Below are 21,643 nucleotides of genomic sequence, written 5' to 3'. Positions count from 1 at the left end.
AATGTAAGCCAGTGCTAACAGTTCCCTCTACCCATGGGGAAGCAACTTGGTTCTCTACCTACATTTGTCAATTTTCTCATCACACTGGCATCCACTTACACAAAGTGCCACGTATTCCTTTTATGTGGAAGATGTCGAGAAAACAGCAGCAAATCCTTCTTTTTAATCCCATAGTGGTGATAAGCTCCACAGCATAATCGTAACAAGACATGGCTGTAAAGACAAAGAGGGCATTCCTAATGCTTTGGCAGTCTGGAAGGAAGACGACAGAGACTTCTGAGTGCTAATACAGATGTTGCAATTCAGACCTCCCAGCTCCACCAGATTTGGCTAGAAATCTCAGGGGATCCAAAGTTAATTTGAGATTTCAAGTTGCACCTACTTTTAGTTGTGGCAGAATAACATGAGAAATGCTTTGTGGTTTTTTTTCCCCATTTTTATTTCACTTTGAAACTAAGAATAAGAAAGGTTTATAACTATATACACTTTTTTCTTGTTTTTACATTGACCAATCTCATTAAAAGCTTTGGTTGTGATTCAGTTCAGTTCTAACTATAACTAACTTCTGTTTTTCCTTGGATTTTCTGCCCCTGTGGCACATGTTTTCTTGTTAGACTGGGAAAAACCTCTGCCAGATTCAGGAGCAAAGAAGAGAGAGGTACATTTTGGATGCAAATGAAACCAATTTATGCTCATTAGCCTCATGGATCTGCTCCCCTTTAGAGACCTGCAGCGTACTTCTAGGGCAGAAGTAGGACTTGAATTCCAAACAGTTTTGGCAATGAAATCATCTGCAAATGCAGCAGTTCTTTATATGTTAAGTATGTATTCACCGTCTAGCACTTACAAATATTGGGCTAAGACTTTAAAAATGTCTTCCCAAATTTAGGTTCCTATGTTTATTTCTGGCCTGAGAATTGTCTGAGTTGCAAAAGCTCTGAACTTACACAGTTCCCATTCAGCTTTCAGTTCCTAATTCATTTAGCAAATAAATCACACAGAGAGAAAGCCATGTAGAAGCACTCTGTGGCAGGCAAATGTCCCAGCCAATTAATGCTCTATGTGATACAATGAGAAAAGCCATATGTACACTGCTGCACTGTTCTTCTGACTTGAAGATCTTTATGTCTGAAAAGTTCCCCTATGCATTTTAAAAGGCTGTTATGAGGATATTCCTTTGTGATAAAATCCAAGCTGCTGCTACAAGAAGATTTTTAACTGGCACATCAAGTTAAAAAGAATGAAACCTAAGGGCCAGAAACTGATGTGCTGTTCACAAATATTATAGCTTTATAAGTAGTTCAGTGGATTTCCATGGGACTATTTGGAGAATGAAGTACTACTCTGCACAAGCAAGATCAGATGCTAGCCCAAAAAGTCTGCCTGAGAGTGGTGATACAGTTCCTCTACCGTCTGCTCACACTAGTTGCTGAATATGTTATTATACTTCCCTCCATGGCTTTTTACTGCAATGTAATTTTTTACATGTAAGTCAGCAGTGGTTGAAGGGACAAGTGCAGCAAACAGGCTCAGAAAAATTCCAGACATCTCAAACTTCATGTGCACCAAATCCCGTTCTCAGTTATACCTGTGTCTTCCTGTTTTGTGTTGTGCAGTTGTAAAACAGCAGAAATACATAGAACAAGGTACCATCACGATGACATGTAGGCACCTAAGGTTTTGATGGTTGGGTTTTTTTTGTTTCTTTTTTTCTTCCCTTCTTTTTTTTCTTGTCTTTTTTTTACATTGTTTGAAAGGTACCAAGCTAGGGAGGGCAGAAGCACTTCCATATGACTATCCTATCCACGGTTGGCTTTGATCTCTCTATCATTTAGATCCTTGATTAGTTACCAAAAGTGCACAGTTAGTACAACACAGCACAGCAGGCAGAAGTGGAAGTGCTAATCCCATCAATATGGTTGTTAGGAGGGACTGAAGCTCTGAATCAGCTAAACTGTGTTCAGCATGAAGCAAGTGCTGGGGGGCAGTTAAGTTGTTTTTCCTGTTGTTTTTTTTTTTTTTTAATTCTAACACTACATTTTCAAGCCCCTTGTGCCCTGCCAGGCAAGAGATAGCCTCAAGGTGTTCAAAGTATAAATTTAAAGTAGATGAAAGAAAGGAAGGAGATAAGAAAAAAATATGTAAAGGAGTTTTTTATGGACGGCTTTACAGCTTCCCAGGGTAGGCAGAGGTTCATTTGTTCTCTTGCTGTCTTGGAGCAATTTAGGGAGCTAAAAGAGGACCTTGGAGGCAAAGAGATGTCAGACAGGGTGAAAAAGGTTCGAAAAGCTGTGTCTGTACATTAGCACAAGGTTCCCCGTTCACACTCTGGTCCAACAGCCTGATCTGCCATGCTGCTGTACACATCAGCTACAGTCTGGAGCCTGCCAGTTTTCTAGGCAGAGGAGATCTGATCCCGCACAGGGACGGACTCGACTGGGACACACAACCTCTGCCGTTCCAGGCAGTGTGAACACAGCTGGGGAGCCTGAAATTCAACCACATTGCCAAAGGCAGTAAAAACGTTGTCCTTTAACTCACTGTAGGACAAATATGCCACTGGAATGCCAACAACCTATGGCCACACTTGCATAGTTCGGATAGATAAATTTAGCCTGACTTGTCCCTTAGGTGCTGCCGGGGCTCTGGACATGTGGGTGAAAAATAAAACCACTAAAAAGATCCTTACCAGCAATTTGCATGAACTGGTTAATTATTCTTTAAGCTATTGATTTCTTTTCTCAGCCTACCACACAGGAAGGCAGAAATCCTTTGTTTACAACTAGAGATGGAAGTGCCTGTGAAGACTTGGAGTTCAGGGTCTGGTTCAGATATAAGTGTAAAAACAACTGGAAATCTCACCAGAACAGGCTTTATAAAGGTATTTTGCCACTTCTATGCCGAGATCTGGATAAAAACCTCAAGGTTATAACGCTTGTCAGGGTATCCTAGAAATTCAACAACCAAAAAGTTACTGCTAGAAGCAGGCCTGGATTCAAGGGGTTCTTTTTCAATACGGATCCCCTTCCTTTATCCCTCCCCTCCAGCCTCTTCTCTCTACTGTTTTCTCCTCTTCCCCAGTCCTGACCTGATTTTGGAGACCGGGAAGTAAATACATGCCAAAAAAAACTCCGAAAAAAAGAAAACCACTGAAGTGTGAGGCTTTGCGTTGGCACCTTTTTCAGTTTCGAACTAGAAGTCCCTTTTTGTAGGCAAATAACCCAGCTGCAGCCACAGAGGTAAAGAAAGTGGAAAATCCAATCAGCTTTAGCAGTCCCGGCACAGACGGCAGGTTCCTCTCCCAGAAGGTTGTAGTGATGGGCAAAGCTGGAACATCCTGTGGGAAGAGCATCCATTATCAACCTAACAACATCTCCACTGTGAGAGGCAGGATGTAAATCAAGAGATTCTTGCGACAGAAACAGAACTGGGTTGAAGCAGTTCATGTTACCAAGAAGTACAGTGTTATCAAAATTTTCTGCTCAAAGGGAAGAAGAAGAGACACATGGAAAGGATTCATAGCCCGCTTAAAAAGCACCGTTATTTCTGATCCTGCATTATAGTTGTCAGATAGGTGCTCTCTCTGAGTTTCTATCACGTTGCTGTTTAGGGAAGGGCAGTTTTGGTGAGTACGGGAAAGTTTACTGCAGATTTGATTTAGTGAACTTAAATAAAAACAGCCAACAAAATTTTACCTCATCAGCAAAACTGCAGAAAAAAAAAAATCATCCATTTAATCTACAGAAAGACTTACAATTGATTCAGGTTCTGGCTTCCAAATTTCACTGTCTGGGATTTTCCTCATAGCAAAGAGTATCTGAAAATAAATAACATTCTCTAGTAAGTACCATTCATTCTTTGAAAGGGAAAAAGAGCGGGCTTCAAATTTTGTTTTAAAATGGCATGATGAAGGATGACAATTGAGCACATAAATTGCTGTGCATTCAAATTTTAAAAGAAAACTCGACCTCTGTACAACTCATTTCTGGGAGGCTTGATATTTAATAAGACACTCCTCCTAGTGGAAAATAGAAACAGTAACAGCAAAACCTCTCTATGCTTAGTCCATGCGAGATATCAGGACTTGACTAGTCCCATGGAACAGGGGAATATGAATATGACTAAGAATTAAGTATAGGCAAAGTGAGGCGTGCATAAACCAGCTACCGCATGGGCAAGCCAGGAGTTTTGCAAATTTTACCATGATGTAGGAAGAGGAAGAGAATCCTGTGAGTGATGACAGACCACCACTTTCAGCCAGAGAAAAGCAAGACTAAAAAGAAAACCTTCACAATGGAAAAGTAACCATTCAAAGTATCAAAGATACCAGAGATCAGTAGGATAGCAAAGATTATCTGAAATGATAGTCATGAAAGACAGCAAGATTAACTTCTTCTACAGTAAAATAAAATGGAGGTGGTGATATTAATGTTTTTCCTATTCCAGGCACTTGTAGGTTTAAGATTTGCCGTCTTTTATGACGGGCTTTTATTCCAGGCAACGTTCATTGACCCCATCAACTTTTCAATACACGAGCGTGAGAAACATCCTTGCACTAGATTTTAAACATATTTTTCTTTCACAAGTAAATGAGGAAAGGAAAACACCAACATTTTTACCAGTCAAGCTCACTTGACAACTTCTCTGCTGAGGCCTATGGAGGTTCTGCTGTAATGTCCTTACATGAGAGATGTCGTGAAGCACCACCTCTGGAGGTTTTCAGGAACAGATTAGGTATAACCTTCACGAATGGGACAGTTTAGGGACAGTTGATCCCTGTGTTTTGGGGCAGGGGTATGGGTTAGATGAACTCTCCAGATCCCTTCCAGGCCAATTTCTGTTCCACGACTGTAGTTTTTAGCCACAAGGTTCCCTTCACCTCATAAAACAAAGGTGAAATTTCTTTTGCTGCTCCATAAACTGTAATATTCCTGGAAATACTTGAGGAACTGGCATTTTTCTCAGAAGCAAAATATTTAAGTCCTTGTTCAATGACTTTATGTAAGGCTGTCTCAGCGGTATATCACTGTGTCAATATTGTATGGTTGGAAACAGTTGAGGAAAGGACTGGCTTGGTGTGCAGAGCTGCAGAACTGAGCTGTTCCTGTAGTGAGGTTAATGGCCATGATTTCTCAGTACTATGACTACCAAAGTGCCCATTTGGGGGAAAAAATGACTAGGTGAGAATTTGGGATTTCTGTTAAAGAAGAAAGGATTTCATTCCTGGAAACAGAGAAGAGTTTGATGCAATAGCCAGAGCCCTTCCTAAGCATTCCAAATCTAAGTGCAAAACCTTCATCCTTTTTGACGTCTACTCCCTTTGCAAGGATTTGCATCAAGATTTCAGAACGCCTGAAGCTGTCAACACTCAGTTCCCATTTCACCTCCAACCAGACCTTTCATTTTCCATAGGATATTTGACAGTGCCCCCCGTTTTGAGCTTGCGTCTGTACCTCTCTGGCTGCTCTTTCTCCAGCCTGTACAGCCCCCTCCATGTATCCGCTCCACTCTGTGGCTGTCTCTGTGCCAGCAAAATAGATCCTGCCAACAGGCTGCCGAATAATCCTGGAGGAGGACAAGCAGTAAGTCACATCAGCCATATCAGGAAAGATAACTGAAATCCTTGGGTTAATATTAGAACAAAAGTGCTTTAAATAGCAGTGAGCACTTAAAGACAGTAACTTTGGGTGAGTTGAGCTGCAAGGGGAGTCTGCATCACATTTCATTTCTTACAGTAAACACACCAGTGTTCCCATTTTCTAAACATTTACACTGCAATTCTTGAAATGTTATTTCTGGTTGTGAATCTAGTGCTCATACGTGTGAAGGACAATTAGCTTGAGATGAGGCTTATTCTATCTCACGATTTTAGCCAGTGTCATAAATGCAAGTGCCAGACATTACTAGCACAGTGTAGCATTCTGAAGTACATCCCTATGATATCTAAAGTAACAAGCAAAAAAAAAAGAAAAAAGGATTTTTTTTACCCTATTTTTGCCAGAATTTGCAATAATTATCATTAAAATGACTTTAAAAACTAAGGCCTCCATATGCTCTTCATTACAACTGCTTTATTGCTCTAAGTTCTTTTTAAATTGTGAAAACTTATATTTCAAAAGTAGGTCTATGCCATCACATTAAAAACTATGTATCTGAATCCAATCATCGGTCTGACCAGCAAGCCTTTTTCTTTTTACTACATCTTATTTTGATGCAAAAACTTATGTCAGAAAGGACTGTATACAATGGCACACTGATTACTACGTTAAGCCTTGACTGCTAAAAAGAAAGGAGCAGTTCAAAGAAATCACTCATTACTGTCAGTGTTGGCAGGAATTAAGTCTCTGCCAGTATTTATTAAAAAAACAGCTAAAGATGTGCCGGAAATGGTAACACCAATCACAAATACCCAATGGCAATTTTGTAAACAGATTGTGAAAACTTCCCAATTCCCTTCCAAGAACCTAGTCAGCTGTATTCACCGAATAACAAAAGTGAATAAAAACCCCTAATGATACCGTATTCATCCATCATAAAGCCCAACTGAGACAAGTGGAAGGTTATAATATCTGTTTAAAATATTCCCCTGTGATCTTAAAGGTATAAAGTGAACTGTGACAGAGGATTTATGACCCTTTCTGAGGATATTTATTAACTTGCTCTTATCTTACTACTCTAAAGCCCACTATAAATAGACACTGTACCTTCCATACTGAGTCATTATGCCTGGTGGGAAGTAGGCTGTGTAGCAGCCCCCGGAATACTGCTCTTCACACCAGTTCTTCTCTTCATAATGCACTGGCTGTAAAACAGAGATTAAATCACTCAAGGAAAGGACAAAGTCCTGAGGAAGCTGATAAAAGAACTGATGAGACAGCAGAGAAGAATAGCTTATGATTTGTTGCATGTCAACATCTGACAAGACGAGCACATTTAACAAGTCTCTTAATGCAGCAATGGATCCTACACAATATGCCTTAATTTTAGACACTGCTACCTATTTTTAAAAAAACTAGCTAATCTGGCCACGTAGAACATAACCCGCTTAATCTGTCAATGTAAATTTATGCTTTGAGCACAAATTTATGCCATGTAAAGCAAAATTAACCTCCGGTGTACACAGGTATAATACTTGTAATATGTACACTGGATACAAATATATACTGTTAAAAATGCAAAGTATGGCACTTGCGTAGCTCTGCGTACAATATCATTGTGTTTAAAATGATGTAATCTCCAGATTGGTGTCTACAACTTTTAACTCGCGTAAAATTGCCCTTAAAGGATAAAGGGCGTTGATCACATAAACTAAGTGCGAGATCACACAAATCCTATCAGTTATTTACCATTACAGGGAAGAGAAGGCAAGGGAAAGGCAAAAAGAAAAACACATGCGGCAATGGATCTTAGCAACTAGTAAGAGAGAAGAAACGTTATGCTCAGACTGAGAGGGAAAGGCAAGGCTGTCACATCTGAAAACAGTTGAGACGTATAGTGGCAAGCACAGTGAATGCCACCCATGAAGCTGGGCAATAACACATCTGCCTTTTAACTGTTTCATAAACTCATTCTTACCCTCACTGCCAAACACAACCCAAGACTTGCCATAACCTTCTCCCCACTCCTCTACAGAGGGCAGCAAGCGCTCCCGTAGCAGGTACCTTTTCCAAAACGCTACGCAGCACTGTGCTGGAGCACTGCTGCGTTCCGGTTTCATTCTGCCCTTCCCCAGCTCAACAAGTCTGACAAGAGACACCGTGGCTTAGATTTTGTGCTTACATGTAAAGCCTCCTCTGATCCCAGAACCTTTGCATAGAGCTCACACAGCCTCGTCTTCCTGCAAAGAGAAAAGCAACAGAAGACTTCTGTGTAAGGAAAGAGAAAACAAACCACTTCTAATATGTCCTAGTTTCAATAGAACCAGTATTAATATCATCCTGAACTTGAGGTTCCAGCTTTTTGGGATCTATCCTAATCGCTCAGCCTCTGGATCACTAGAAATAACTCACTCAAACTCCAGTGCTGCGTAAGGGCCGGTTTTACCAGCAGTTATGCAAGCTGTTCCCTTAAGATACCTCTAGCAGCCCAAATTCATATATTATCCAAAGGTTCTCTAGGCTGTCAGGAAAAGAAACTAGTAAGGCATTGCACTTTTTTGTCTTGGCACATAGTCTAACTTATGGTTTGTTCCTACAAAGATGCAGGTATTGGTAGCCTGAGGGTCTCAGGGAATCAGTACTTTATTTCTATATGTATAAAATTTCCTCCTGTTTTAGTTTATGAATCTATGAATCCATGAATATACTTCATCCTGTAGCAAACCCCAAGTGCAATTAAGTTTGTTCCTAGAAGCTTTTGGGTCTTACCGTTTACTGTTAGCTGCACTGCACCAACTCCCAAACACAAGAAGATCAAGATGAAATAATAGTTAACAATTATGAAAAACAAACCCGCAAACACAACACTGGAAAGACGTTTACTTCTGGAAGCAAATCCTCTGCCCCACAGAAAGCCATGCTGGGCACAGAAATACAGCAGTCCCAGCTTTGAAACTGTATAGGCTACGCTTGCAGCTATATAAGCATATGAGGAAACCATACCTATACTGCTGTATGAAGCACCTCAGCTATACAGGAGCCCAGTTATACCCATGAGCAGCTGAACTCAAAGAATGCTATAGAAAGGCGATGAGGGGAAAAAAACAAACAGGAAGACCTGAAGGGCCTTGAAGAAGGTTCCTCCTGTGCAGGTTGGGGCTTGAACAGGAAAGTGAAGGCTGCTACAGTTCAGGAAGAGCCGTGGCCTGGGGTGATTTTGCTGCTGGCAGGTGTCAAGCCCAGCAGCAGCAGAGGGGAAGGAAGCGGCCCCTTCCTTGTGTCCCTGAGCGGAGAACAAGGGTCAGCCTGCTCCAGAAGCAGAAATGCATGGTGACGCAGTGACTGGCCTCTGTGACTGAGGGCCGACAGAGCTGCAGGATCTATATATGAACTCTGCATATGGATCTATATATGATCTCAGATATGGATCATATATCTCATATATGGATCTATGTGACTCTGCAGTCAGGGGTCGACATGAATCCAGCAACAGCCATAACAAAAGGAATCACTTCTTCCATCTCTCTCTCTCCGTCTCTCCCTAAGTGAGGTGACCACCGTGCCCTGCAGGCCACCAGCACCTATCCAGTGTCTGAACAGAATAAAGCCATTTTAACAGCATGATCCAGCAAAGCCTCTGCTGAGGGCTGCCCACCACCTCTCGCAAATGCCCACCAGCTCCTGCTTTCAGGGCAGGTCAGTAGCACCACAGGGCTCCACGGGAAAGTGAGTAATCACCTTGGGACCCATCTGCTTCTGCTCCTCCCAGCACCACGACAGGGATGGGAAGGACCCCTCTAGATCTGCCTGTGCCCTGCTCTTTTCCCACACATGACTTGCAGACCCTTCAGGGAGCCTGGAAATGGCATACCAGGGGCTGGTAGGGATTCTCATGTACGGCCAACTGCAGGGCTCCAAGAAGGTGCAAGTTTACTGCTGTTTGCTAACTACATTGCAAATACAGATAAAGTTAGTTTAAGATAGCTGTGCAAAAGAAAATATTAAGCTTCAGGTCAAGGGCATCTTCCGACTCTTAAGAAGCTTCAACCTTGGAAGGAATCAATAATAATTGACAGAAAAAAACCCACAGAAATGCAGTTTCTAAAGGATTGAATCGTACCAACAGTAACCTATCACTGAGGACATGCAGACACTCAGCTTATTCCACAGCTGTGTGTGATGCCATCACCTTCATTGCACAGCTCTGAAAAGTAGGGCACAATCTAGCCACTGTAATTACTCATGGGCACCTGGCCTGGGAAGCCCAGCTGGAAGGCAGCAGTGAGTTCTACTCCCTTCAGTCTGGCTTAGGCTGTAAAACGGTTTCCATCCCCTCCCACAATCGCTGTTCCCAGCCATGATTTAGGATAGCTGCCACGGACTCTACATCCTACTCTTCGTATCCAAGGATCACCAAAAACCTTACCCTGTCATCAACGCGATAAAGGGAGAGTCCAGCTTGTGTTGACAGGCGAGCACAGCATCTCAGCAAGATGCATCCTCTGTAGGGTGCCACAAGAAGCCTGTCCTCAGAAGAGATCCCTCCTTGCAAACACCATAGCCCCCACCTAAACACCACAAACTGGCTGCACCCTGAGCATACACTGGGAGAAGGTCTGGGTTTGCGCTCTGCCTTCTCCTGGACCCTGGTTTCGACAGGAAGGAGGTTTGTGCTCATGTCCAGGAGAGGAGCTGCAATGCAGCCCAGCGGGTTCCTGCCTTGGCTGACTGTGACCAGGACTTTAGGAGCCAGAGGCACTCCTGCCCCCTGCACCGGGATACCTCTATCAGGTACCAACTCAAGCATATTTCGTAACCATTCTTTACCAAAGCAAAGTCCTTCCTGGTCTAAGGTTTATTCCTCAAAAGACAAGAGTTCAAAATCCTTTTGTTTAAAACTTGGCCGTAAGCAGCAGCAGAGTCAGAAAATTGTGCTAATGCTTTTAACGCCCAGGGGAAAGCAACCTTTCCTTCATGGTGCCTTGCAAACAGCCAGGACAGTCCTTCATTTCACAGAAAGAGAAGCTGTTCTCAAATACTGCAAATGCTCGGTTGTATCTAGTGTATTGACACACAGCGTAAGACACCATTTGGTGTTTATGATGGCTTAAAATGCTGGGCACACTGGATTTCAGAATATCTACACTACTTTTATTGTCAGTCACCTGCTGGCAGTCTATCTCCAAGCCTGATTGCTGAGGAAAAGGCTGCCTTGTCCATTCCTGCCAAAATTAAAAGTGCTCTGTGGTACTGTCACTTGAAAAGTTTGGGCTATTAACAGTCCCATTTAGACCCATTATCCACAGACTGCTAGACTACCTGCAAAGCTAATCTGAGATGACTACATCTTCTCTAGTCAGGCTAGCTATTACTGTAAAAATGTTTACTTGGACACAGTATTCCTTATGGCATGCTTTAAAAACAGATGTATTTTCTCCATGTCAGAATAAGGCTCTCCTCATATCCACACTCTCTACTTGTAGCTTTCATTTGATCAGATACTGTGAATCAGTGTGATGGAAAAAACTCATTATTTTGTAAATTCTATTTTAGTAATAAACAAAAGAGCACTACTGTATGCAGGGATTTGTTTCAACAAGACAGTAAAAAAGACCTTCATCTGTGCCTGAAGGGCATTTTTTCCCATAACTGACGGTGGAGAGCTGGAGGCAGCTTTTTGACCCCTTCATGATGCAGAGGTCTCATTCATGGCAGCTACAGCAGCCCCAAGATTGCATTAAGTTACAGACACTGAAAGGACCCTCCAGGGTGATTAGAAAAAAATCAAGCACAGGGACCAAACCTGTCCCTTCTGACAAGCGTTCAAAGAGCTCAGTGCACTTGCAAGAAGCCAGAGGGGTAGCAGTGGGGAGGGATGAGGCTGGTCCTGGATGCTTTCCAGTGAGGGCAGCAGAATATCTACACTACTTCCATAGTCAGCAGCTTAGAGCAGTTCTTTTGCCAAAGTCACAGAAGCAGAGCAGCCCTGCTGGAAAACAAGAACCAGGACCTGAGAGTGTCCAAAGGGCAGGGGCTAGCTACCACATCTGCTGCCTGTTTGTGTGAATTCTGTGGGGTCTTCATCCAAAAACAATAAGGAAGAAGATTTCTTCTAAGTGACATGTCCTCCTACTGTTGCAAAGTTACAGACAACTTCCTTCAAATCGGGACTTTTTTTTCTGCTCTGGTCATTTATAACAAAAGTTTGACTCAGATTCCATGCAGATCTCCAGTGTTTGTACTTACCTTTCTTCTTTTGTGAGACATGTCAGTCTTCTACACTTCCGAGCAAGAATGAAGCTGTAAAAAAAGGAAGACCACAAACAATTGACTTCCATTATGTTACTACACTTCCTGTATTACTTAAAATGCCAAAACCTTATGATGAGATGCTTGTGATTTACAGTATTAGCATTTGGGTCTCTACCCAAAATATCCATTTCACCTCTCTGCATAATGTTATATGCTATGCCTGCTGCTTGCAGGACTCCCTGTGGAAGGAACCACTCTCAGGTTAGAATACTTGTATGAGCTGTTTCCCAATGACCTTAATTTTATACAGCAGTGTGTGCAGGCATATAACAACAAGAGGTGAAGCCTGGACTGAACTGGAAATTATTGTTAAATAAATTTTCTAAGACTGATCATACTCTCTGGCTGTTTAAAAAAAAACAGAACAAAACAAAATATAATTCTGGAAAACAAATTTTCATTTAGAGAACTGGAAGATCTGGGGGAGGCAAAATATTTGGAGAAAACTTTACATTTCTGCAATCACCCCCTTTTTGCTTCTCCTTCCTTTCCTCTTCTCCAATTTTGTATTTTGCCACACAAAAAGACAAAAGATGACAGTGCAAAAAACAGAAGAAAAATAGAATTGCATTTTTTTAAATTACCAACTACATCGTAGGGAGAACTTTTTTGAAAGAAAAGTTCATAGAACATATTCACCACACATTGAGAAACTCAACCCTTCAACTATTTTTAAGTATTCCCCTTCAAAAGTAGCAGGTTGTCTGTTTCAATTGTTGCCTCTAAGGCAAAATAAAAAGGCATTAACTAGACACCTTCTTTGTCTCTTACCCTATTATGGCAGGAAAGCTGCCATCAGGCTTAGTATCGTCAAGTGTTAAACCAATTGCAGCATCCTCATCTTCAATGATCATGGTACCACAATACCCTGGTAAGCACAAAGTGGAAAAGAAGTTAGGATCCGTGTATCCAAATGCAGGAACGAGCTTCCAAGAAGTTGTGAAATACTCGGAACTTGACTGGAAAAAAGCCCTAAACAACCTGATCTAAATTCACCCTGCTTTGAGCAGGGCATTGGACTAGATGACATCCAGAGGTCCCTCCCAATCTCCATCATTCTCTGATTCTAATGTAGGGAGATATGAAAACAAAGGAAAGAACAACAAAAAAAACCCAAGTAAAGTGATCGCCATCAATTGACAAAGATTAGTGCACAGCTCCCTTGCAGTGTAGTGTTCCTTTGGCTCAGAGAAGTGCTAGATCATCTCTAGAATTCAGATCCGAGATGTGCTAACAATTAACAATCCTTTTCAAGCATCTTTAAAACAGAAAGTCAATAAAGGAATCTCCTATTGTTGAATTCATGGTAGAAAAATAAATTATTCTGCAACCCGGTTAGCAAGGTAATTATTAATTGCACAGATTGCTCTCAGATACTGAAGATGTTCAAGTGCCTCCAGCACAATTTTTTCCGTATGTGACATTTATGTCAGACATAGGAGGAGATATTTGTACATTGTTTTGAAAACACAGTTGTTCTTAAAAGAAGAGTTTGAAGAAAATAAATTGTTCTTAAAAGAAGAACAGTGTTAGCAAAGCACAGTATGCAAACTATGGGTTCTACCAGGAAATGGAAGCCAATCCATCCCAAATCTAATAGCCAGAATATTTCAGGATCCAGAACTCTTAAAATCATTCACAGAGATGAAGGGTGGATGACATTTGTAGATAAACACAGATGCGGACTCTTTATAACCGCAGAAGATGTTATAAAGTGAAGAGAAATGGGTGCTATTACATTGCAGATTGTCTTAGATTCAGGAAGTTCTAAAAGAGATCCGAGGAATCATGACCCAAGTGTTCAGCATGCAAAGGGAGTGCAGGATGGCTAGCCCAGCTAGGGATGTCTATGTGACATAGACACTTCAAATTATTCCTGCCCAGTGCATGCAGAAGGCAGAGTTTTCACAGGCTGATAACTGATGGGATAAAATCTCTCTCCATCACATATCACTTGTACCTTTAGATTACCGTACAAGTGGGAGAGACTCACCTCACACCCAGGTGCCACTGAAGGAAAAGGAGAGGACAACAAAGAACAACCAAGGCAATAAGCAACAGACATGAGTTCTCCCTTCATGCCTACCTCCTCCTTTTTATTCTCCCATCCACCCTCTCTTCCCAACCGACCTCTCAAGTTTCTCAAACAGGGAAAGGCAAAAATGGCATAGAAGTGTACAAAGTCTCCTTCTAAGGTCCAGCAACCCCTAAACACAAAGTCTACTCCATTACCACGTACCCTTTCCCCTCTATCACTGCTATTCCCTGCAATTAAAATGTCATACCCTTCTTTCTCCAGAAAGTTTCCTTATAGTACACAATGCACTTGATGACTGAGCCCATGGGGATTCGGTTGATGAGCTGGTTTCTCATTGGTGGCAAAGGTGGGTTGAAATGAATCTTCAAACCAAGAGCTGGGGGAATGGCACTGATCACATATTTGCCCTGGAAAAGAAATTATACACAAGCCAAATATATTCTCTACTACTTCAGCCTAAGTATATTACTCTAATGATCTTGGCAGACATCTGGGGAGACCGCAGGGTGTATCTTCTGAAGGAATTTTGGCATTTAGCATAAAAATTGCAAAACTGAACCCTCACAAAATCCTGGTTGTTAAACAAGAAACAAGCGTTATATAAACAGCCATCTGTTCCAAAGATGGGCAGCTGCTCTTTCCCCAGCGCTTGAAAAAAAGCCAGTGGAAAGACTTTCTGTGTTACAAGAGTCCATCAGTCTCCCTTCCATCTGGATTCCTCTGCTACAACTTGGAAGCAAAGCCTGAAATGTTTTTTGCAGAAAGTTTATTACTAAGCTACATTTCTGTGTTCACCTTACAACTATCCTTTAATTCAGAAGGCAACTGAATACTAGAAGAGATGCTAGTGAAGGAAGAGTTCAAATACACACTTTGCTTTTCAGGCATCACTTAAAGCTCTATCATTGCTATTACTCGGGCACAATGAGGAAGTGTGATTTTCTGTCATGGTCACTTTAATCTCTGCTACATTTTTGTACAGGATTTTGGAGAAGTCAAAAAGGAAAAGCTAAAGGTTTTCTAGCTATCCCAGCACAAACAATTGCTTAAATGTCAGAGGTTTCATTACCTCATATAATTCATGATCTAAGGTTTCCACTATGACACTTTCACCCGACTGGTCGATGCGGACGACTGGCTTCCTCAGCTTCACCCGGCTTCCCAGGCGTTCCATTATTTTCTCACTGATCTGGCCAGAGCCCCCAACAAACTTCCTCTCCTGGAACACAGAAAAGGACACCTCGGCAAAGCAGAATCAGCAGAGTGACGCATGTGAAGCATGTATCATGATAAACATTTTGCTTGGCATTCAAAACAAATCCTGTTCTTCTGTTGTTATCAAACCTTTTTAGGAAAGTTGAGCAGTCTCACTTGGAAAACGTATTCACGTTCCTTTCTCTTTAAGTGAACTCCTCAAACACTTCCCATATTTGACCACTAGCCAAAACTAAAAGTATCAGTAACCTCATGAGAAAATCCCTTCTCATGTGGTCTCCAAATGGATTCCACAGACCTGTGTGAATCAGCAAGACTTCTGAAAAGTGCTTAAACTTTTAAACCTTTCTCTGAGTTCACTCTTATCCCTGCAGAGTTCTGTGCATCAGAAGTAGGAACCCTGATCCTCGTAATAAAAAACAAGATATAAAGAAGTGACATAGCTCACACCAAATATGTATCCTGCAGTATGTAGTCTAACCTAAACTCAAATCACCTCTAACATAACACAGAATTCAAATATTTTATGCAATGCATATACAGTTAAATTACCTATAATTATTGCTTATCTATGCATATTTATGCATTTTAACATGTTTTAATATATTCTTTGTATTTTTAGTTATTTATGATTAAATAATTTGCATTTCTAAAAAATAATTATTTCTAATATAATTAGTAGAATTTGCATTTCTGAAGTGTAAGACCATTAACAGAGTCTTTACTTTCTTGAAATGCAGAAGCAGCACTAATATACCATATTTCAAACATTTCAGAGCAATACCATATTTGAACAGGGGTGCTCATTTTCTTCAGACTGATTTTAAAATCTTAACAGTTTTAATCCTGGGAGCTAGTGTCTTTAGGAACCAGTTCTGGGCTACATTTTCAATATTAATTTGGAGCACTCTAGACACTCGTGCAGCTAGCATTGCCATCCCCATTAAGTGCCTCTGAAGCGGTAAGGCTTGCTTCAGCCTCATGACAGAAATAAGCAGAAGTAATGCTTTCTTTTTTTTTAAAGTGCAAAAGCAAAGCACGTGTTTCAACCAGAGCCCAAAAGGAAGCCAGAGTCAGGAACTGATACAAATCTACTGATCGCTGGGCCAATGCCTTCAGCACAGGAAGAGCCTTCAACATTAGTTTTGCAAGATCCAGATTAACGTGTAAATGAATAGAACTATGTGCTACTGGCTCATAATCATGGACGTCTCAGTTGGCCCTCTGAACTAAAATAAACAAGCAAAAGAATGAAGTTAAAACAGGGCCTGTCACAAGCTGCAGAAGGTGGTGGCTGACAGTACCTGCCCTCCGTTGGTTGTTGAGAATATCCTTGTTGTCCCCCCACACTGCTTCACGTACCACAAAAACCAAAGGGCAGAGACCTCATGGGGTTCAGAAGTGACATCCACATTCACAAACAGAGTCGCGAAACTCTTGGCAGCACTGCAACAAAGACAAGAAAGTGAGTTAATTTAAAAACTGAAGAAGGGTGACAATCTTGTTCTTTAGTAGGGGAGAGACTATCTTTGGCAACCTCTTCTTTCACTGAGGGCAAAGGATTCCTTAATTTCAGTTGAAGTATGAAACAATATCAATTCCTTTTTACGCAACATTTTTTAAAAAAATGTTAATCAAGCACTGCTGTATTCCAGCAAAATTTGGGCTCCAGGAGACACAAGAGCCAATGAAAGCTTATGTCACTTTATGCTACTAATACGAAGTTAGCTTGTCACCCTAGACTCAGGATTAAGGGAAGCAAGCCCCCCTGTCTTCACCGGACTCCAAAACCACCATGTCCTCCCATGGCTCCTGGGTTACATCCAAGAACTGCAGCTCATAGGGATTATTCAACATTTGTCATAAAAAAGGTAGGGATCTTGTCTAAGCTAATTATCTAAGCTCTCTGGATTAGTCAGCATCCCCCCACTGCCTGCTCCTCTGCTGTGCTCCGGGAGGGTGCTGCAGCTGGAACACAACAAGGAAAGAAATGTAAGTAGGAAGCCATAAGTCAAGAGACAGCATATACACATTCATGCAAAAGTCTGGCAAGAAAAGGGAAAGGATACTTTTGGTTGCTCAAATAGGTATTTTAAAAAGTGGTCTGGTAGCCAGTGGTGATGAACACAGAAATGGAAAAGTGGCCTGTGTCTGAAAAAGGATCACTGCTTTATGTCCTCCAGTTGGTGCTTTCATAACAGCTCTACTGAAAACTACTGTATAAACCTGTACAAGATTTTGGGGTGCACTAAGACAGAGTTAATTAAGGCTTAGGGAAACATTCCTCCTGTTAGAAGTAAACATTTCCTCTGCCCTCACTCTGAGGAGGAGTTTAAAGGGACATGGACAGGACCAGGAGATGCTTATCTTAACTGCATTGTGATTGACAGGGACTGAGATTCTATAGGTATTTCATATGCCAGGCATCAGGCAATCAATAACTTCCAAAACCAGTACAGAATTCACTTTTAGCTGTTTCTTTCTTTTTTCAGTCTTCAAACTTAAAAAAAAAAAAAAAAAGAAAAAAAAAGTGAAAAGCATAACTCAAACATACTATTTCAAACAGCTGTAGATTTACATAGAAAAAAGGCATCTTCTTTCCTTTCTAAAAATGCAAAGTCCTGCTGCAGTAAAAAGCTGATCCATTTTCTGAAATATGGGTGCATTCTGGCTTCATTCTTGACAGCCAAAAATAATACAGAAAATATTTATCAATTTTTGTCTGTATAAACAAATACTGTAAAATGTGATCAACTCTGAAAGATATTTTGTCTAATGGGAGAATTAGTGTATGTATTTATTAACATCTCATAAGCAGAAGGTATTAGATGGTGATTAAATTCTCCTAGTTTCTGCCGCCTTCTCCCATCGCTTTTCAGCATTTCAGTTCCCCAGTTTCTCCTGGTGTTTTACCTAGAAATGGCAGTATGATTTCAACCAAGAGCACTCAGAGTATTTCCAGCATGCAATTATAGACAAGAGCAAATCTGTACAGTCTGTTAGATGAGAGGAAATAATAGAAGATTACCCTTCTGGATGATTACCTTCCCGGTTGGGAAGTTTCTACAGCATGTTACCTACATCTTGAACAAACTGGGCAAATCAAGCCAAGATGCACATATAAAATCTGAAAAGCATCTTGGAATTAAGGGAGGCTGACAGTTATGCCAACATTCAAAATGTCTAGTCTTATTCCATCAGAGTTTGAAAAAATATGACTGTAGTCATGTGAGCTATTGGATATTGAATGACTACCAGTGCATGGCATTTTGCTAACTTGTACATTCCTTACTAAATCAGAGGTTCAGATGGCCAGCAGAACCACCAGCCTACATTTCTATTTGGTTTTACTGAATATGGATGGTGATACAAATGAGAAAGGTTTTCTATATGCTTTTGTGCAATTGTAACTCTTGTTAAAGCAAAACAACCAGAAGATTAAAAGTTTTTGGACAAGAGCCTACTGTCCATTAACAGTGATCATGTTGCTCTCTCGAGGCTGGGTGAAGTCGTAAAAAAATGCCCCTGACGGCAACAGTGTCAGCTTGAGTGGGTGCTAGCAGGTTTCTGCACCAAGCTCGTGCAGGCTCGCTGCAGCCGTGTGTCAGGTGCTTAGCAATTCTGAAGAGGTTGCTGTAGAAATCAATCTGCTTTACAGCAAGGCAGAATTGATGTTTTGGGTTTTTTTTGCTTCAGTGCAAAGAAAACCAATCAAACTGTTGTTGAATGGCAAGTAAAGAAAAATTGCTTTGATGTATACATAAAAACAGGAAGCATTTTCAGTTTCCCTGGGTGGTATATAGTGCAGCAGTTAAACAATAGAATGATAGGTGTTAAAGTGATTTAGTGCTCTTTCAAGACAAATGTTATTTTTATAGCACTTCGGTAAAATCAGCTGGTCCAGCACAAAATAAATGTGTGTTGTTCCATCAAAAATTTGATTCAAAAACCTGCTGTAGCCAAAGCATTTTTCTTGTAAAAGTTAAACACGCAAGGGCAAGAAAGGGAAAGTGCATATAAAAGATGAAGATACTACCTATGTCTTCAGAAGCAACCCTCCCCAAATACATTTTCCTTTTAACTTTATTTTAGTCTAAAAAGTTATGGAAATATAACAGAATCCGTGTGTGCTGACAGGTGTCGTGGTCCATTATTACAAGATTTTCTCATCCCATTTCTTTAAAAAGGCTGTATTCTAGTGGTAGTTACACCTGTTTGCAAAGCAGCAACGCCTATTTGGAGCTTTAAGGCATATAAATATAAGCTATTATATTTTGTATTAAAGAGTTTCCTACTTTGTCCAGCAAACTTTATCTATGAAATCTTGCATAGTCATTTTGTCCCATTCTTCTGCATGTGGAGCCTTCCATGGGGCTTCACTGGGAATCTAAGGAGACATAAAAGAGCATTCATCAGCAAATGAACGAGTGGCATAAGAAAGAGACAACAAACACAAACAATCACAAACAATCTCATCTTTAAATGGTAATTCAGCCTGCAAATTCCAGGCAAGTAATACAGTGAACTTAACGAGGATGCTTTTAGCTTTTTGTTGTTTGTTTGTTTTAAGATTTTTTTTTTTTTTTAGATTTAAGAATAGAGAATAATTTTAGAGTTAAGAACTTTGCCTAGAAAGGCAAAGTACAGTGCTGGGGCATGTCTCTGAGTTATTCCATATCTCTCCCATTCATCTATGCAAGTAACAGCAACCTCTTCTCAAAGTCTTGCAGCTCAGTCAATGGAAAACATACACTACTGGTAACAGACTAAAACGGTTGAGCTGAATTTGAGGGTGGAGAAGGACGTGCATTTGAAGCCTTTTAAATACTACTTACCCAATTGTCAGGCAAAGTGCTAAAAATCACATGCATAAACCCTAATGTTCATATATCCAGAAAAATGAAGGTATGACTGCAGACAGCCTCAGCAGCATGGCCTTCAGAAAAGCTTGCCAGGATGCCACTTTTAACATGTGCTCTGACCATCGGTGCGTACCAAAATGCATGGCACGATGCTGCTCTTGCTAGTACCAGGTTTGTTCAAGCTAGGGCAGCTTGGCCTATCTGCATCCTAGTCCCACCTTCACTCTGCCCCTCATGGAGACAAAGCTGAGCTGAGACAGTCAGCTGCAATTCCTCATGCCATACCTCCTTTCCCATTTCATCCATGGTCCTCCATAGGTTGTTGTAGTCCAGGTAGGCCAATGGATTCCACATAGGAGGGAACGGACCTTTAAAGGGGTAAGATTTACCCTACAAGATGGAAAACAAACAAACATCACAAAAACTAAATACAACCATAATCATGGCTTCTATGTGCATGAAGCTGCACCAAACGGTTAAGTGTTCACTGGAAGAAAGCACAAATTTAATCAATACATGTAACAGCTTCCGACAGATCGTGTGTGTGTGTGCACATAGAACAAGAGGCAATGGGCACAAAAGGAAACACAGGACATTCCGTCTGAATGTAAGGAATCACTTTTTCACTGTGAGGGTGACCGAGCACTGCCACAGGTTGCCCAGAGAGGTTGTAGAGTCTCCATCCTCGGAGATATTCAAAAGCCATCTGGATGTGGTCCTGGGCCCTGCTTGAGGAGGAGGGTTGAACAAGATGACCCCTAGAGGTCCCGTCCAACCTCAGTTATTCTGTGATCCTGTTATTCTACATGTGCAACTTAAGCACATGATACAGTTGAATTAAGTCAGTTGTGTGCAGAACCAATACTGCTTTGTATCTTCAAAGTTTTACGTTGGGCACTTCTGGGCAACAAAACTAATACCCTGCAGTAGAGTCACTAAGATCAGACCAAAAAAATGAGATGGAACAGCATTGCTCAACTAAGATGAAAAATTGGCTATTTGTTACTGAAAAAGAGAAACATATCTTACATTTTTTTCTCCTAAATGTTCATGAAAAGACTGAACTGTTAATTGTATTTAGTGGGGGCCTTTTTCTTTCAAAATCAGACAAAAGCAGCTGTGATGAGCTTTATTATACACTAAAATCATAGCTCAGAGACCTTTCTGGAAAAAAATGGTTTCAGCTAACCTAAAAATCCCCAGCCCTATAGGAAATGTAGCATTTACTAATAATGTCTCATTCTTCCAATCAATCCAACTCCTCTGGCCATAAATTCCCGAGAGTGATAGTGTGGCCAATATGAATGTCCTAATTATGTCATTATATATTTAATAGTTAGATTTTATATATCTATATCTCCACTATTAGATATTCAGAAAGTCTAGCTGAATTAAGAGTGGAAGAAGACAGGTAATTTGTAGAACTATTTTATTTACATGGGATTTCCCTGGCTGACTATATGGATGGCAGCACAACAGCTTTAAAAATTCACAAAGAAATGCTCATTAGCATTATGTGGTTACTCATTTTTTCACAATACATTCTGAACTCCATAAAACAGATAAACAATAAAGGCCGTCTTGTGTGCCACACTTCATTTTTCAAAGCTTATATTAAA

The 21,643-nt window shown here is 40.8% G+C and overlaps 1 protein-coding gene across 2 annotated transcripts in view; it reads right to left on the bottom strand.

Annotated features, from left to right (window-relative positions):
• Positions 1–1,743: 1,743 nt before the first annotated feature.
• Positions 1,744–21,643, bottom strand: part of MAOB (monoamine oxidase B) — a 51,385-nt gene continuing 31,485 nt past the window's right edge. For both annotated transcript variants that reach the window (XM_075173914.1, XM_075173905.1), the window contains 12 exons: positions 20,310–20,414; positions 19,458–19,549; positions 16,467–16,608; positions 15,017–15,166; positions 14,195–14,354; positions 12,681–12,777; positions 11,844–11,897; positions 7,780–7,837; positions 6,705–6,802; positions 5,454–5,565; positions 3,755–3,817; positions 1,744–3,337 (listed from right to left, as the gene is read on the bottom strand). In XM_075173914.1, the coding sequence (XP_075030015.1) occupies positions 3,182–3,337; positions 3,755–3,817; positions 5,454–5,565; positions 6,705–6,802; positions 7,780–7,837; positions 11,844–11,897; positions 12,681–12,777; positions 14,195–14,354; positions 15,017–15,166; positions 16,467–16,608; positions 19,458–19,549; positions 20,310–20,414 (1,287 nt within the window). In that variant the 3' untranslated portion in view covers positions 1,744–3,181. The remainder of the gene's footprint in view (positions 3,338–3,754; positions 3,818–5,453; positions 5,566–6,704; positions 6,803–7,779; positions 7,838–11,843; positions 11,898–12,680; positions 12,778–14,194; positions 14,355–15,016; positions 15,167–16,466; positions 16,609–19,457; positions 19,550–20,309; positions 20,415–21,643) is intronic.

Source organism: Calonectris borealis, chromosome 1 (genome assembly GCF_964195595.1).
Source record: "Calonectris borealis chromosome 1, bCalBor7.hap1.2, whole genome shotgun sequence".
NCBI lineage: Eukaryota > Metazoa > Chordata > Aves > Procellariiformes > Procellariidae > Calonectris > Calonectris borealis.
The sequence above is the reverse complement of the archived record's forward strand: the minus strand, read 5'-3'. Positions and strand labels throughout refer to the sequence as shown.